Source organism: Poecilia reticulata, chromosome 18 (assembly GCF_904066995.2).
Source record: "Poecilia reticulata chromosome 18, P_reticulata-male-v2, whole genome shotgun sequence".
Classification (NCBI taxonomy): domain Eukaryota; kingdom Metazoa; phylum Chordata; class Actinopteri; order Cyprinodontiformes; family Poeciliidae; genus Poecilia; species Poecilia reticulata.
In genome coordinates this window covers 16,828,986-16,846,981 of record NC_088847.1, presented here as the reverse complement: position 1 = coordinate 16,846,981, position 17,996 = coordinate 16,828,986, and the positions used below count along the sequence as shown (strand labels likewise).

General features: G+C 39.9%; 1 protein-coding gene and 1 long non-coding RNA gene across 2 annotated transcripts; one reads left to right on the top strand and one right to left on the bottom strand.

Annotated features, from left to right (window-relative positions):
- Window positions 1-17,403, bottom strand: sec24d (SEC24 homolog D, COPII coat complex component). The gene is made up of 23 exons (XM_008435797.3): window positions 17,260-17,403; window positions 15,281-15,468; window positions 14,030-14,132; window positions 13,666-13,799; window positions 13,074-13,580; window positions 12,320-12,441; window positions 12,018-12,129; window positions 11,300-11,427; window positions 10,254-10,392; window positions 10,028-10,143; window positions 8,867-8,991; window positions 6,705-6,896; window positions 6,461-6,554; window positions 5,624-5,740; window positions 5,347-5,517; window positions 4,151-4,247; window positions 3,922-4,067; window positions 3,700-3,838; window positions 3,093-3,211; window positions 2,829-3,008; window positions 2,552-2,746; window positions 2,264-2,353; window positions 1-1,417 (listed from the first exon to the last, which is right to left on the bottom strand). Exons 2-23 carry the CDS (start codon window positions 15,429-15,431, stop codon window positions 1,277-1,279), a joined length of 3,318 nt encoding a protein of 1,105 aa, XP_008434019.2. The 5' UTR covers window positions 15,432-15,468; window positions 17,260-17,403; the 3' UTR covers window positions 1-1,276.
- LOC103480684 (uncharacterized) lies at window positions 5,407-7,491 on the top strand. Its single transcript, XR_001777534.2, has 3 exons — window positions 5,407-5,547; window positions 5,672-5,779; window positions 7,296-7,491. It is a non-coding gene; the product is annotated as an uncharacterized LOC103480684 (long non-coding RNA).
- Window positions 17,404-17,996: the final 593 nt, after the last annotated feature.

The following is a 17,996-nucleotide window of genomic DNA, read 5'->3' as shown; positions in this document are numbered from 1 at the left end:
TTTCAGTCGAAAGTTTAATTACCAAAAACAAAAAGTTGTTTACAGTTAGGAAAAGGAACAAGCATCAAAGACCGTCGAGTCGCTCCATCATTCCAGCTCAAACCAAATCACTGCCTACAACTTGAAATAGTAATGGACAGAAATCACCTGAGATAAGTTTGCATACAAACTAAAGTGACACACCTGCTGGTCTTTTACTTCTCTGGCAGAAATATTAACAAATAAATCAACTTAAGGCATTTGGTAATATTGTGTAAATACAAAAAAAAAAAAAACGAATATACTGGCTGCATCATACAGGACAGGATAATATCTGGAATAGCATGAAGATACAGTACTGAAAGCTCTTTCTACGTACATTTAATGGATCTATACACTGAAAGTAAGCTGACGCTTTGGCTAAATTTGATTTTGCATTTATTGAATAAGTTTTTTTTAATTTGGTTTAAAATTTACCTTCTATAAAAATGTGCAACTCATGACAGAAACAAATTCAAAATCTTTTTGATGTCTTCCAGCCACCCAGTCTTTTGTCTCACTAGATGTTTTCCCTTTCAGCAGCAGCAGCTCAAGGACTTGAGGCAAGAAGAGAGAAGAAATGTCTTTTCTCCTCCTGCCCTCGTTTGCTGCCGAGCGACAGCTGCGTTCGCTTCGCCAAGAGCTCAGAACAGCAAAACAAAGCTCTTTCTGCGTCGCTGCAGGTCGTGCGGATGGAAGCTCAGCCATAAATGGACAAAGAATGCGCCTTTCGGAGGAGGCATGTGAGAATCGAACGCTTTGAGTCACTCCTGGCGTAAAAGCAGGACAGAATTTCAGCTCCTGCAGCCAGACGCTTGTTTCGCTGTCGTCGTCCTTACGTTTTTGAATTTTTCATCTGGTTACTGTAAAGCACTTTCCAGTCAGATGGTAAAGTAAACATGATAAACATCTAAAAGCCATTTTAAATATTGAGTATTTATTGTTTGAAAAATAACAACTTAAATACTTCTTCTTGGAAGATTAACACAAAATGTCTACACAAATAACCCTTTTTGTCTTTTCCAGAAAATAATTTACAAAGTAATGAGATTAGACTGGTTGGTGTATTGCTGAGGTCAAAGTGGGTTTTAGATCCTCATTTACTGCAAGCTCTTAACGACGAGATGTTATTTTGCAGATCAAACCGTCCCAGAGGCAGCTTTGGGCTCTGGGCTTCTTGAAGGCTGTCTGCAGTCACGTTATCTCTTGGAAATGCGTTACGGATCATCTGAAATGTTCTGAGGCCAGGTGTGTCAGCTTAGGTGAGCAGCTGCCTGATTTCCCGGTGAACGTAGCACAGGAAGTCCATGTAGGAGGCGCCGCCGTGCAGGCCTTTGTCCTCCACCAGGAGCTGACGGAACAACATCTCCGGTTTGTCTCTCTGCCTCACGATCTGCAGCTGAGCAGGATGAGAGAAATGTTACAGGTTTGCTCTTTGTAAAGGAGCTGGAAACTTCATGATGATGTAAGGACTCCAGGTAACACCAGGAGAAACTGTTACACCTTTCTCACTTCCTCTTATTGGGTTTTTATGTGGTAGAGTATTGCGTGATTAATTCTACATTACATTACATTTTTTGTCCAATATTCTAGAAACTGTGTAGTTTATTTTTTTACTTTACATCTACATGTTTCTCATAAATACTGGCGCCATACACCCGCCTTACAAATGAGCTCAAATTCTGAACTTTCACCTTTTGTCACATTACAATCACAAAAATTCTATCTATAACACAATGGTAGATGATTGTAAAGTAGAAGAAAAAGAAAATGTATGATTTAACTTCTTCTAAAAACATCTGAAAATCTGTGTGCGTTTGTATTTATCCCCAAAAATTAGGTCAGTGCAACTTGTTGTCTAAGTAGTAATTAGAGTCCACCTGTAGGTAATGTAAACACAAAGTTATGCAGACATTTGAAGAAGGGTTTGGTTATAAAATAATATATGCTTTGAATAGTTATGTTGCAAAGAACGGGCAGAAATTTAATTCTCTTAAAGCTCTGAGGTTCATTTCAAGTTAAAAGTGTTTCTATAAAGTATCTTGGGGTGAATACATGTTATTAGCATGTACTGTGAGAAAACATGGAAACCACAAATTATTTTCCTTCCACTTTTCATGTATGATCTCTTCTAGTGGGTTTTATCATGTCCAATCCTAATAATTGTTGCTTTATCATTTAAAAGTGTATCTTTAACTCTTTATTTCCTCCTTTGATAGCAGCTTGTTATTGTTTTAGTTGTTACCTTCATAGAGTTTGGCCTTTTCTCCAGCAGCTCACTGATGATGGCTCGGACCTTCTTTGACAGCGGGTTGTCCAGCTCTGGCAGTGTGAACTAAGCACACAAAGAAGGTTAAAGTTTAAAGCACAGGTTTGTAATATTGATTCTAGTAACGATTACAAGAAAAGAAGAAGTGGCATTTGTGATTCTAGGCCACATTAACACACCTAGTCGTTCTAATTCCCATTAAATTCATCTGGAGACTAAAGGGACAAAGCGTTGCATCCGGTGCGTAATGAATTGATTTCTCACCATGTGTTCTTGCTGCAAATGGGCGAGCGAGGGCACGTTGAAGAGGCTCTGGATCAGATCCGGCGGGCTCGCTTGGCCCAGCCACAGGAAGATGGAGTGCCCGTTCTCCAGCAGAAACAGGCCGGAGTCTGAGAGGCGTTCCTCAGAGCAGCGGACCGGAGCAGGCACCGCCTCGCCGCTAACGTCCACGTCGTGCTGGGAGACAGGAAGCACGGTTTCGCTGACGTTTTGATCAAAGAAACCGCTGACCATGCACGGTTTGTCTGCTTGCACCTACCAGCGGGATGAGGCGAGGGTAGAGCTGCAGCTGGCTGTCCTCCACCCCCATAGCCATGACAGACAGCCGCTGGTGGGCCCTGTCGTCTGTGGAGAGCTCAGTGCTGCCCACTAGTGGAGCCGTTTTCATCAGGCTGTTCATGTAGACTGGGAACACTTTCATGGAATCAGGCAGGATCAGCTGCATGCAGAAAAATACAGTTAAACAGGAGCTTTTGATGCTAAAACGAGAATCGCTCAATGTTTATTCCTTTGTTTCTCCGACCTGGCTTGCAGCTGATGGGCTGGCGCAGTTCTTCCTGTAGCAGGCCAACATGTGGGCCGTCTGGTTGACCAGGATGTCCCTCACGTTCTTCACAGGCTGGTTCAGTATGGCACGGTAAGCTGGAGGCAGTAAGGCTGAACTTTTAAACACTTACGCAGTTCTTTAAAAATGACCTTTAAGACATAACCTCAGTGTTCCTTCACATTTACTCCAACTTCAACGAAAAGAAGAACATTCTTGTCATCTAGGTAGAAACATTTACAGTAAATTAGCTCCAATCACCTTTCAAAAAAAAAAAAAAAAAAAAAAGCTGACATAGCAGAAACTATAAGAAATAAAACTCATAAAGTTTAAAGAACGGTTTTGGAAACCTGTGTGTCACACACAACGAGATGTTCTGTTTGAGCCTCGTCTGCCTAAATGATATCCGATGCCCTGTCCTGGTTTTTGTGATTCAGACACAAATAGCTGTTTTCACATTCCTGACTGGTGAGCCAGCGTGTGCCTGTAACCAGCTTCTCCTTTGTGGGTTCAACTAAGATATTTAATCCTCTGAACCAGGGGACACTTTTTTTTTTCTACTTTAAGCGTTAAAACAGGAGCTGACCTGATTTGGCGAAAAAGTTGATGAGCGAGTCCGTCTCGCAGCACTTGTACAGCTCAGACAGCTGCGAGGTGCAGTTCAGGCTCAGGTTGTGGATGCGGAGGCGTCGCTGACCGCTGATGGTGGTGTACAGCAAAGCGCACTGGGAATTAAAGAACAATGAAATGTTCTCAACAGGATCCGTCGCCATGTTTATTAAGCGGATCTTGTTTCTGAGAGGCGGACCTGCATAAAAGCCCCCGACTCCTCGCTGAGAGTGTCGTCGTGCTTGAACTCCACGGTCACAGCCTTGTCGCAGTCCACAGCCGCCATCTCCACGTCCGTGGTGTTGTTCATGTAAATGGCCCCGAAGAAGTCTGTGGCCCTGAAGCCTGGAGGGTCACACACACGGCACTGTGCAAAACACCTGGTGGCCAACTTTAACAATAGGACTTAAAGGATTGCTTTTCTTTACCTGTACTGGTGCGGACTCTCATTACGGCATCGAATCCCAGGCTCTTCTGCAAATCCTTCCTCAGGTCTCTGAGGAAGTGCTCCCCATCGGTCGCCACCTGCCAGCAGATGGCACTATTGTCACTATTTGGTCTTGTTTGGCCAAACAGGCTGAGAAATTAGTAAAAGTAAATACATCCTAACATCTCGGAGGAATTTAGATTTCACTTTGTGACTTCATAAAACTCTGCATGAAGATTACGTTTATATTATCTTTAAAAGATTGGGTGCAAGAAATAGAAAACGCCATACTTTAATCATCTTTTAGGACTTTGTTAGATGCTTTGACACATATAAATCAAGGTGTAAATGTATTACGGTTTTTACAAATTAAATCTAGCTACTAAATAAAGTGCAGAACTTAAGCATCAGAATTAATGCACATCTTTTCAGTTGTTTATGAAAACAATCCTTATTGTTTATTTGTTGTGTAACTAACATTTGTTTTATAATCTTTTTGACATTTTACTTTTTGTCACAATCTAAAAACTGGACTCTTGTTTCCTACACAGTGAGTGAATAGCCGTCTGGAATAAAACTCTCCTGCTATTTGTAATACTTAGATACTCCACCAGAGGGCAGAAGACAAATAAAAGATCTTGACTTGCGAAAACAAGTACCAAATGTTTTATATGTGGCATTAGAGAATTCAGTTTTACTAACAAAAAGACTCCTGCTTATTGTCTTCATAAGTGGGTTACTTGAGTTATTTGTTCCTCTGAATTTTTGCAGGATAGTTTAGACATTTTTCTAGATCTGTTTAAATTGCAATGTTATTTATTTCATTAGTTTAGTGCACGTGTCGTCTCAAGGCACTTCAGAGAGCAAACTGATTACATTTATAAAAGAAATTTAAGCCCATATCAATCAAACTGAATGGGTTCCACTTTAATCAGAAGCATTTCACTGTGATTCTAGTGAGAATACAAAGCAGTCAAATGCTAGTTTTCCATCTCAGGGAGCACAGCTGTTTCCATTCAGCTCTTTACTTTGCAGCAATCCCTCCTCCTGTTTGAGCATAAGGTAACACTGACACAGCTCCACGTAATCATAAAAATGACTCAGGAAAGAACCATAAGAGTTGCAAATTGTGCTTCTGCAGTGTCTTGAGAGCTTGTTGCGCAACAAGACTGGAAGTATTTAGGCTGAGCTCGTTACCTGGAAGTTATTATACTTGTAGACGGAGCCTCCGGTGTGTGAAGGCACGTCGGCCATGGAGGCCAAGTCGAGGTACTGGCTGGGGAAGAGGAAGAGATCAACGCAGCATCCTTGTGCCACGCAGTCTTTAGACAGCTGCTCATACACTCCCTTCTGAGGCTGGAAAAGGGTCTATTGTACAAACAAGGCCATCAGTGTTGGGTAAGACATCGTCCACTCTTAATGAGCTGGCTCTAAACCGACATTTAAAGAAAGTTCATCTAAAAAAGGAGCTCACTTTCTCCTTGTCGGTGTTGACCAGCTTTTTGTCGTCTCTGTTCTTCAGTTTCCCCGGAGCCTCAGCGGTGGGCATGGACGAGTGGAAGATGAAGAGCTTCCCGCTGCACTCTGCTGCCTGGAAGGACGACAACAGATCACATGCAAATCTGACTGGGTTGGCACAATTTGGCTTGTGTAGCAACAAAAATCTGTGCAAAAAAAATTCAGAAGTGGAGCAAACTGATATGTAAATAGTCTAGTTCTGCAATATTGTGTTATATCTACTGCTTCCAGTTAACCATAAACCCTGATCTTGCATCAGAGAAACAAGCCGTCTGCTTTAACTGAACACAAACAATAGATTGAGAAAATAAACTGCTGCTTGCCTAAGTGGACTCCAGTCTGTAGTCCCATGAATCGGAAACAATGATCACTTCAAACACTGGTTTCAGTGTTTGTGTGTGATTTTAGTTGTTATTGTCCTGTGGTTTCATATTTTGAATTGATATTTTTTTATTTGTATGCTGGTTTGTCTGATTTTACTTTGTGCAACCATGGACTGCTAATGGATTTTGAATGAACTGCATGCAGTGCTATTCAGATGTACAGGAAGATTGACTGGGAGAAAGCTCTAAGTACTAAACTTTTCCATAAGTCATGGAGGGGACCTTTAAAGAGAAAAGAGCACATATTTCTACTTCCAGAAAACAGAATCCTTCGGCCTGTGAGAACCCAACACACAAACGGAAACATCGTTAAGTGCTCATATAAACTCAAAGCAGCGCACGACGACATGATGACAGGAAGTGCTGCCGTTGTCCCCCTACACGCTGACACATGTCACGCTGTTGCTAACCTTAAACGCCTCCACTCCAGCCTGGATGACGGGAGCGAAGACCGTCTCGCTCTCGTTGGTGTCTGCAAACATGTCGGGGATCTGATCCAAGAGGCTGAAGAGAGGAGAGATTAAAAGCTGGTCAAAGCCAACAGCTGCCAGCCCTGCTGACTGAATGGGGGCCGTCAGCGGAGACATTTGCTCGCTTCCAACTTGCAGTCCACGGACACTCATTTGTTGAGATATGTTGTGGTATGTGTCTTACTTGTAGATGACGGCCCTGGAGTCCTGGTAATTCACGAGAAAGCCGTCGAGCAGCGGGACGAACATTTCGGCTGTGTCTGACACCACCATCATCTGCGGCTGGGCCAGAGCGCTCTTCACGTTGTAGAAGTGAAGCACCTTGTTATAAGTAACAAAGCCCACTTTTATTGCTGAGGCCTCTGCTCCGTCCTCCCTGGAATCAGCCAAAAAAAAAATATATATAGAAGACTTTAAGGAGGGCATCAGGTTCCCTTCAGGGTGGCCTCAACTAGAATCAAGCCAGGCGCAGTGAACAGAGGAGAGGAAATATTCTATTAGTTAAGGAAACAAATAACTGGATTAGTTCTGGGGGAAAGTAAATTATTTTCTCTCATGAAGACACACATTTGTTAACCTGGAAATCTTGGATATAGCAAACCTACAGTTCCGATCCGAATATTAATATGCAAGGTTTAATGATTTGTTCTTTGTTCTAGGGTGCAGTGTCACAAGAACTGGTCTCTGATTCACACAAGGTAAAAATGCAAATATAAACAGACGCACCAACAATGGGTAACTCTTATAAACTGGAACATCTGTGTCTTCTCCACAGTGAAATGAATGTTACAACACCACTGAGAGGGGAACCCCTGGCCCAAAACCTTCATACTCGACTGAGCTCTGGAAGAACCAGCTCAACGCCATCTTGAAAAAAAGCTCAGCGGTGAAAGGAGACAAACAATTAGTTGCTTGGCATCACTGAAGGCAAGTTCTAACTATTGCTAATTGATTTTCTTTTTTTTCCAGAACTTCCTGTAATCATTTTATTTGTGTGTATTTCTGATGCTCCTATAGTGAGAGATTAATTACAGTAGAGCTACATGAGCTCTGCCAAGACTGTCAATAGAATAACAAACATCCTTCTACAAATATGCTAGATAGAAGCTTGTTGATGGTGGTTTCTCTGCAGCATGCTGAAAGATATTTAGCAAAACATTTGAGCTTTACTCAAACTTGTATTTGTATTTCTGACCCTGTAAACTAAGAAAATCCATCATAAATTCAGAGTTGTACCTTGAATTGTTATTTTTAAACTTCATTACACTTTTGTGATGCCATTTTGCGACCGTTTTGTGGCATCACAAAACGGTCAAAGCCAAAATAAAATGCCTACGAGACTATGAAATCATCTGGAGCTGGACTGTGAATTACGAAAGAGGGTTCTTACTAAATCTGATTTTGAAAACCTCTGAATAAAGATGTTTGAGCTGCATGAGGCAAAACAGATAAAGAAGAAGAAGATGAACAGTTTAGACAAGAACCTGGCTTATCTTTGGGCTTCACTGCATTGTTTCATTTAACAAGAAGACCTTCCAAGTCAAGTATAAACATCCCTGTATGACTGGAACACGATCCCTGAGGGGTTTGTTTGGTGATGTTTGGCTTCTTCTGAGGGCTATATTTGTGATTCATGGACTCATGAATAAAGAACCTCTTCATCTCACCATTGGCGTTAGGTCAGTCTACAGGTATTCTGTGAATCTGCAGATATTCCACAAAAACCCACTGATATTTACCACAACACAGAAGACAATCACACTTTGCCAACACTGCAAGTGCCAAATGCTATTTCCATATAGTTCTATTTAACTTATCCACATTCGTATTCCCTTTAAAGGAAAAGTACGACTCATTAACGGCTCTGACGTGTCCTCACTCTACATAATTTGGTTTGCTTTTTAATGTAACTTTTTAATGAATGCCATATTAATTCGGCACACATTTGGCAGGACAGGTGGCCAACATAAAGCAAGTCGAACTGAACTGACAGATTTTTATTCACAGTATGTTTTTGGCATCATCTGAGCTATAAAGTCATGACAGCAAAAAGAACAGATATTGTTGCTGGCACTAAAGGAGCATGTAAGGAGTAACCTGGAGAAGAGCAAGCTGTTCTCAAAGATAAATCAAAATGTCAGCAAAATGTGGCTGAAGCTCAAGGAGTTCTGTTTTTATCATTTCACTGATAGCAAAACTATGAAACCTTCACTTGACTAAAAGAACAAACTGTTTTTGCTGATTTTTTTTTATCTCCCCCAATTAGTCAGATGTTGGATGCGAATTGTAGCACCGATTTACTCGGCTGGGAATAAACAAACTAGTTTTTAGTAATATTGCTTGTACCTGGGCAGCTTCTCCAGCAGAGTCTTGAGCTCATCGCATACCAGTTTGACCAGTCCGCTTTTGATGTTGGTGTAGGACACATCAATCATGAAGATATAGGCAGGAGGATTGGGAGGCTTGTTGTTCTGTGAGGGGAAAAAACGCAGTTGTGTTGATCAATATTTTATTCTCTCAAGGTGGACAACTAGTGATATAAAAGTGATTTCCTCTTGCGCACACAGTAACAATTTCTTAAGCTGACACTTAAAGGGAGGTGGTAACAAAACAGCTTCCATGACAGTTCTCCATTATGCCGTTTAACTAATGGAGTTAAACAGATCGGTGTAAGCCCCGCTCCTCCACTTGCGATTTTGACAAATAAAATTATTTGATGCTGCTGGAACAGGAATCATGAAATAAATACAATTAATTAATTATCTGCATCACTTATTCTAGGGTTGCATTTTAATGATTTTATGACATGTGCAATAACTTAAGCACTTAATTAAACTTTATTTAAGTGTACATTTAGTTATTAAAGATGCATTTATTTAATTTTGTCTGTTTTGGTCCTCTATATTTTACCAATCCAATGACTTCTGAAGGCAAATGATTAGTAAAAAAAAGTGGGTTTTATTTAGCAATCTCAAAGGAAGGGGGCTGAATATATATGGATGTCAGAATTGTCAGACTTTTATTTGCAAAAAATATATAAAAAATCCATGTCCACATTGTTTTAGTTCTGTAAAACACGAGAGTTGTACTTGTGTTTGAAAGGTTTCACTCTGATTGCTTTGTCTCATTTGTTGTAAGCAGAATAAAAATAGATCAGTGGAGTAACTAAGTTGAAACCTCTCATGTTGTTTACATTAGCAGCTGTCCTCGTTTGGGACACAGATAATTTACATCACCGTCTCCCCATTGTCCTCTGTTTTCAGTGTGCTCAAGACTTTTGTCCAACCATATGTCCTTGCCAGACTAATTCGTACAATGAGTAACAGTCTCTGGAAAATCTTGCATACAGTATTGATGCTCTGATGGTCGGATCCAACTGTGGTGTTTATAATCAGTGCCATAAACAGGAACAGAGCTGATAAATGTAGTTATTTGTCTGTATTAATCAAATCATTTTAAGTCAGCATTGTGTAAACAGGATAACCGCAGCCAGATCTTGTAGTTTACCTTGCAATAATCAAGCGTGGCAACAAACTCATAGGATCCCAGGGAAAGCTCAGGCCTCTCGTAGAAGTCCACCCTACGGCCCATGTGGTCCAGGTGTTGAAAGTAGAAGACCGGCACTTGACGAGAATGCAAAGAATGACACTTAATGTAACATTCTCTCATATATTATTTCACTCCTTATTACATTAAAAGAATTTAACACAGTCTCATTTTCTTCGTGCCATACCTTCATTGACACAGTTGCAGAAACTGCACTGATAGCGACGACCGCCGTCGATGAACTGCATGTAGGGGCACATGTAGGCCTTACATCGATTGCAGCGTATTGGGCCCGTCTCACCATGGTTCACAACATACAGAGGAGTCTGAACAACAGAAGAAACCTGTTAAAAGATGTCCTACAAGGTTGCCATATATTAAAGTTTTCGGTTGTAATGTAAAAAAAAGTTCAAAGGGCACGGATTCTTTTGCGAGGCACTCTGACAACTTCCTATCTACTGAAGAGTTTTCCAATGATTCTTTTATGCATGAGAAACTAAACGTTGCTTTAAGTTATGTTAAGAAAATAGTTTACTATTAGAACAGCAATATTTGAAAGAATTTAGTATTCTACAGGTGTTTTCTAGGTTCACATATTAAAACCAGTTACACAAAGTAACTCTTATGCCCGATAAGATGATTTTTGAGCTATGTCCAAATGCAATGTGCTCAATAAGTGAGGAGAAAATATCACCTTTAAGACTTTTTGTCTAAACCACATTTGTTTTTTATTTGGCCCTGCAGATCTAACACTAAGTGCTAGGTCTAAAAGCCAGATGAGGAGAGCTAACATTTCCTAAAAAGGCCATGTGGCATCTGGGACAGAGAGAGTGGAGATGGAAAATATCTAAGTGAGTATTCTTCTTCCAATAATCATCTAAAGGAGGTTATTCAAAGGACAAATTAAGACCTTCAAACAATGACAATTTCTTTGAAAAAAAAATTCAGGCATATGGTAATAAGTTTGTTCACTAATTGAATAAAACCAACTGTAAATGCCACTACTAAGCAGATGGATATAAAACAGCTTTCCTGAACTCTGCATAATTTAGAGTTCATGCTGCATTACAAAAGAAAAAGTCAATTTCTTCTGCAGACAGACAAAACAGTACAACAAAAGAACCATCCGAGTGTTGAGTAAATGCTCAACTAACATCAAAACACTGCTGTTTAAGTGAATCGTAACCTTATCTTCCTTCTCTGTGTGATGGTCAGAGTAAAAGTGAAGCTCACCTCATTTTTGGGCAACTTGGCAAATGGTTTAATGATGGAAGCGAGAGGCACTTGGCACTGTTTGGCCAGCTCAGCGGTGCAGGGCAGTGAGTACGTCGTGCAGCGTATAAATCTTGGACTGGCATTCCCTGCAGTCAACAAAGCAACATTTCAATATCATTGGACACATCATAATGAGAAACACTTTTGTTCTAATTGTAGCTAATTTATTTATCACTATCAAAGTAATGTTGCAACTTAACCAGACATTGTAAATGTATTAAAAATGATATTTCATAACATAATAAAATGCATCTTAAATTGAACACTGCTGTTGCTCTAAAAAGGAAAAAGAAGACATTTATTTCTGGTAGTTATGATACTTAAAACTAAGAACAAATGTTCATATTGAACATATATTCCTATTGTTTGACCTGCATTAAATGAAAGTTTTTAAGATTACTGCTTTGAGGATCACTCTCAACCGAAGCTCAGACACATCAACCAGAAATAACGAGCCTATTATATTGGGTATGCTGGATAATGTGGGATATGCTTCATATTCATATAATCCAGCCAGTAGATTAAATGGGGGTGCAAACGAACCAATCACAGGTGTTTGTCTTCTGTGACGTCAAAAAGCCTCATCATTGAATCAGTTATGTACAAATAAAACACAAATCAATACCAGTTGTCTGAATAGTCATTTAGGATCGTTTCAGATCGAAAATATTGGTACCTTGATCCTGAACTGTGAAGTCAGTGGTGACAAGAGGTGGGACCTGTCCTCTGCTGTTTGTGCTAAAGACCTGTCCTCCCAGCCTTGCTTTGTCATCCTCAATAACCTGGGTCTAACAGCAGAAAGGTTGGAGTAAAAAAAGTTTACTTGATAATCCTTCAGAATTTGAGAGTAGAACAAACACATATGGAATTAAAGAGAGGTTGTTTATGGTTTTGTCAACAAAACAAACATTTGGGTCAGAATGAACAACTACAGCAGAAAAGATTGTAATATAGCAGGTATAGTTTATGCACACTCACTGTGCTCGGTATAGAGTCAGGATCCAGTTTCTTCTGAGGGGGACCAGCAAGTCCACCTTGAGATCCAGGAAAGCCCCCTGGCGTGCCTGGCTGGGGTCCAGACATGAGTCCCCCAAACTGAGCTGTAAGTTTAAGAAATGCGTCATAATCAGAATAATGAATCAAAGACAAAGAATTAAGGTTATACTCAAAACATTTGCCTTTGATTAATATTTTAATTTTCCTTATGGCTTATGAAGACTTGGAATGAGTCCAGTGTTGCCGATCCTGCTTAAGATTCTCTGAAGACAAAATTCATAGTGGTATACACACATCATGGATAAGCTTCCACCTCTTCTACCAGACTCCTGAATGCAGAACCACGGACAAAGATTTGCTACCTCCAGGAGGCCATAGTAGGAACTTCTTGCTCCATCTAACTGTAGAACTATGCAGACGAATATGCAGCTTTTTTTAATAGGAAGATTTTACGTGTTGTTGTATGTTTTTAAAATCTTTATCTGCATGTTAACATTTTAACAAATCAAAATGAGGTTTTTCTTTCACCGGTGTACTTTATACTTCGGAGCCAGTGGTGTAAAGCGATTAGAGGATCTAAGTGTAGAAAGCCTATGTTCTGTCCTATAAAGGGTTTGATTCTTAGTTAGTTCTGACATTATAGTGAATAAATATAAAATTAATATAATGCATGTGAAAAATATATAATTTAAAACAACAAAAAACCCTGCTGTGAAAGCCATTGCAAGCTATTTACCTGATTGCTGTGGGTAACCTGACGGAGCAGCCGGTCCTGTACCATGTTGCTGGAAAGCTCCTTGGCCTGAAGGTGGAGGTCCAGGAAAAGACCTGTTCATGCCTGCCATTGGCGGCCCAGTCATTGACTGTCCTCCCATTGGTGGCCCAGCCATCAACTGTCCTCCCATTGGTGGCCCAGCCATCGACTGTCCTCCCATTGGTGGCCCTGTCATTGACTGTCCTCCCATTGGCAGCCCAGCCATTGACTGTCCTCCCATTGGCGGCCCAGCCATCGACTGTCCTCCCATTGGCGCCCCAGCCATCGACTGTCCTCCCATTGGTTGTACTGATGGCGGCATATTTGTAAGGGGTGACTGTGGCGGAGACATCTGATTCTGAGAAGCCATGTGTGGTGCTGGGGCTGAATGCATCTGTGGCTGACCCATTGCTGGAGCTGGTGTCTGGAAATGTTGCTGGGCAACAGAGCTTGTTGGAGGAGGGGGGTGACTCTGCATGGCACCTGGGGCTATGAGGACAAGGCAAAACATTAAGAAATGTCAGGTGTTAAAGATAACGTAAAACTCTGAAGCATCAGTAAACAACAACTTTACCATAGCTGCCCAGGTTCATAGCACTCATCTGATTAGCAACCTGCTGCGTTGGAGGGGCAGGCGATGCCATGCTGTTGTACACAGAGTGTGAAGGCTGACCATAGGGAGGAGAGGAAGCTGATGGAGAGGCATACCTGTAGAATGTTAGAACAGATTATTTAATTAAAACTGATTCAGTGGATTCTACTAATGACAGAATACCTCTTACCTAAGGTATTCTGTCCGTAGTAGTATTAAGGTAATATTTAGAAAGTATGTGTGCTCATGACCTTTTATGGTGTAAGGTCAATGTTTTATACCTTAGTCAAATGTCATGATTTCCAGAATTTCCCTTTCTATCCAGCTGCTATTCCGAGGAATTTACCTTTGGGGATGAGCACCGTTCTGCTGCACACTTGGATTGTACTGACTGGATACAGGAGGCGGTGGCATTCCTGCAGGTGAGGTAGGTGGTGACTTCATCATACCTGCAATGAATAACAGATAGTCTTCTATTGCCATGTATTACATAAATACATGTCATCAAGCTTGGAGGAAGCAACACTTAGATGGTTTTGGTGTGTGAATTGGAGGTATGTTGATGTATTGGACAAAAGATGTTAAATATGATGAGGAAAAAAGGAAGACGACAGAGAAGTTTCATGGATGTAGAGAGATGTGACAGAGGAAAATAACAGGACTATGTCTGAAAAATTATTAAAACACAATGCAAAGTGAAATTATTTCATGGAATGACTCTTTAAACAAAGCTTGAAAGTATTAGGTAATAGAGAAGTTTATGACCAGCTCTGACACTTTTTCCTGTGGCTGAGAAGCAGATGCTTTCCACCTAGAAGTTTGTAAAGTCAGGACATTTGTTGAGTAAGCAGCTGCTAACTTACTTAATGGTTTATAAAAACATAAACAAAATTATTTTAAAATTAACAGGGAGAAATACAAGGATGCCTATACGAGTGGGTTGAGATATTGCTGCGGTAGTTTAGACTAGAATATTGCAAACGTCTAATCCAGTGTAAATCCACGCATGAATCGCTGGCTGTGTTGAGATTTGAGATTAACATGCACCCTGGCTGACTGAGAAAAATGTAGACAGAGCTAAACAAGACCACTCATAGCTGACATTAGAAGCTGTCCTATGTGATCAGATCTCTGTTACCCACTTTGCATGCAAATCAGTGCTGAGCAACATCACTTGGTGAGTTGTCAGCAGAGAAATAAACAGGACATCGACACGTCTGCTGATGTTTTCAGTCAGTGTCTTTTCACAGCTAGAGTGAGATGAAGATGAAGTCGCCAAAAGGGAGAAACTAAAAGAAGACGTACAAACATGAAGTGCTTTGCAAAAGTATTCATAACCATCCAGCTTCAGCGCTGATGCAGTGTTAGTTTTGCGTCACTGATAACATTTCAAAGGTAGGCCAAAAGCTTTTTGTAGTAGCATTTAAATTGGGAAATTGTCAGAATAATTATGTACATAACAGCTGGTTGCAGCAGTGATTTAATGGAGCAGGAAAACAGGAAAAAAATGAAATACTTAAATAAAATATTGATAACAAGCTGGATTGAGCAGATAAACAGCATCTCATTTAGCATATTTTTGTAAATGTGATTGTACCTGCTGGTGGAGCATTAAATCCCTGAGGTGGTCCTCCATAATGTCCATAGAGGGGCTGGGCAGGGGGAGCTCCAAATCCACCTTGGTACCCCCCTATTCCCGGCTGGGCCTGGGAGTATGGGGGTGCAGCTACGTAACCCTGTTGGCTCATTCTGATGGGACGGCTGTCACTGTCTGCTCATACCAACCTGTAAAACATAACGTTTATAAAATACACAAATTAGTTCTATGTGGTTGCTCATTTAATTTTGTATGTAGCGTAAACCGGACGTAAACAAGCAACGGGAGCCTCAGCTGAGATTTGACCTCATTCTGTTATCAACAACGTGTGGCAGACCTTTGACTTTGCTTCCTGATAGATAAAGCAGCATTGCTTCAGTTTAAATTTTCTTCTAAGAACACCACACCGTAAAACGCAGTAAGTTTAACTAAAGCCAACTCAAACAATTAAAGTGTATACTTTAATGCTTATTCAGAACTGACTGCCACTGCTTAATTTAAACATACTTTTATTAGCCTAAAAAGAAGTTTATTTTTAGACAATTAAAATAAATAAAAAGTAAATAAGAAAATAACATTTAAGGGGAGAAAACTTCCAGCTTACCGTAGATGTACCAGCTTGGTTCATTTAGGACAAATTTTTTTTTAATTTGATCCAAATTGAAAATATGTTTAAAAGCTTAAAAATTCCTTTCTAATCCTTTTTTAGATATATATGGAAGCTAATGACTTTGTTTGAAGCTGATCTTATTTCTTAAATTGGGGAATTATTGTTGACTTTCAATAACTTTTAGCCTACTTCGTGCTGTCAGGAAGGTTCGGCTTCATTGATTTCACAAGTATGGCAGTAATCAGGCATGGGTGTGCCTAGTGGATATAAACAACCATTTTACAGACCTGTACACGTTTTCCCAAGATTACAGAAGATAATCCTACATGGGGTTAAACTCCACTATGCAAAAAAGCTCAGCGTTCACTGCAAGTGGGAGGTCCAGATGATAAGACTGTGGAGTTAGCATAATTTTACATGGTATTGTTTTAACAATTGCCATATCTACTGCAATTTGAGATTGAAAAATGTAATTAATATTACTCTGGAAAAAAAAGTTATAGTGCCATAACTGGCTTATTAGAACACAACCAGCTGTAATCAATAAAAAACTGTATTGATCTTCTAATCAGATTATGGTGAGCTATAAGCAAATCAAGCAGAATTACAAACTATTTCAAATTAATTAATACAAAGAAAAAAATAGTATGCAGGTAGACCTGCAGTTAATGAATGGAAGTGACTATGTTTTAAAGTGGGGAAAAAATAACATGTGCTGTTGAGTTTTATTGTGCACAGGCTCGTTGCATAAATTACAACAAAAATACATCACAATATGTGTACGGGATCTTGGCATTTAAAAATCGTAACTGTATAAGTTTCAACTAAATCTACGTATTCATACAGTAAGCTTATGACCCTGCAGCTATAATTAACTTTTTAAAAACCAGCCACAGGGCACAGCTGGGTCATTAAGCAACAGCTGCGTATTAACAACTTCATCTAACGCTTTTAAACACAATTCGACCTATTTAACACATACATTGTGACAGTTTTGGTGGAGTTTGAGGTTCTATACTTGGGGAACTGCGCAACTTCCGAAAATTGCCACGTCAAAGTCCGTTATGATGGGTAAAAAAAGAAAGGAAAAAAAGGCGTTACAACTCTTCATTAATCAAAACACAATTTGCCGAGCATGTTTGCCATTTTGAAAATGGTATAGTACTTTAATAACATTGGATTTAATATACGTTTTATAAAAGCATGACATCACATTGTTACTACATATTAAGGCATCTTTGCGAGTAAGCGGAAAGCGCTACAAAGTTTCCAGCTGTGAGACCTCGCTTCACATTAAATGTTACCTGAGGAGGAAATATTATTCATTTGAGCTGTAATGGTGTCATCATTCCTGGTTTGTGTTATTTACCTGAACAGCGGGGCAGAGAGAGAGATCCTCTTCTTCTCTGAGAAAAGCGGAGTGCCACGTCAAACTCTACAGAGCACCGGGTCGCTCCGCTGCCGTGACGACGACAAATCAGCCATCTTTACGGGGCATGAAAGCTTTTCAAAATAAAAGCACCAATGACGAAGACACGCTCTCGCACCAGGGAATTAAAGTAAACTTGACGTCGTTTTCTCAACGAATCACACTGAACCTGTCTCAGATTAACATTTTACAGCAAAATAAAATTCATCTAGTGTCTTTAGATACGTAATTTTTTTCATAATCGGATAGTAATTTTTACTCTGAAGAGTTCGCAGTCTGACTTTCATTTTTGTGTGACGCAGTCGAACTAACTTTACAGACTGGGTTTTTAGTGTGCGCATGCGTGAAACTGAGGGAACCCATACACGTCAGCACAGTCAGCGTTTCATCACCTGAATTTAGACAGCCTACCTACCTTGTACTTAAACTAGTTTTCAGATTTATTATGCTAAGTAAACATTTTTGATTTATTATATATTAAATCTTCTTAAAGACGTTCAAATTTTATATATAGTTTTTTTACTATGGTAATTATTAAATAAATTCATTTATTAAACGTATTTAAACTAATTTTAACATTTAAAAAATCATCTGGTCGTTTTCAGGTAGAGTTGTTACTTTTGCTAGTTTTGTGCATCATTCACCTTTAGTGCTGATGCAGGTTAGTATCAATTAAT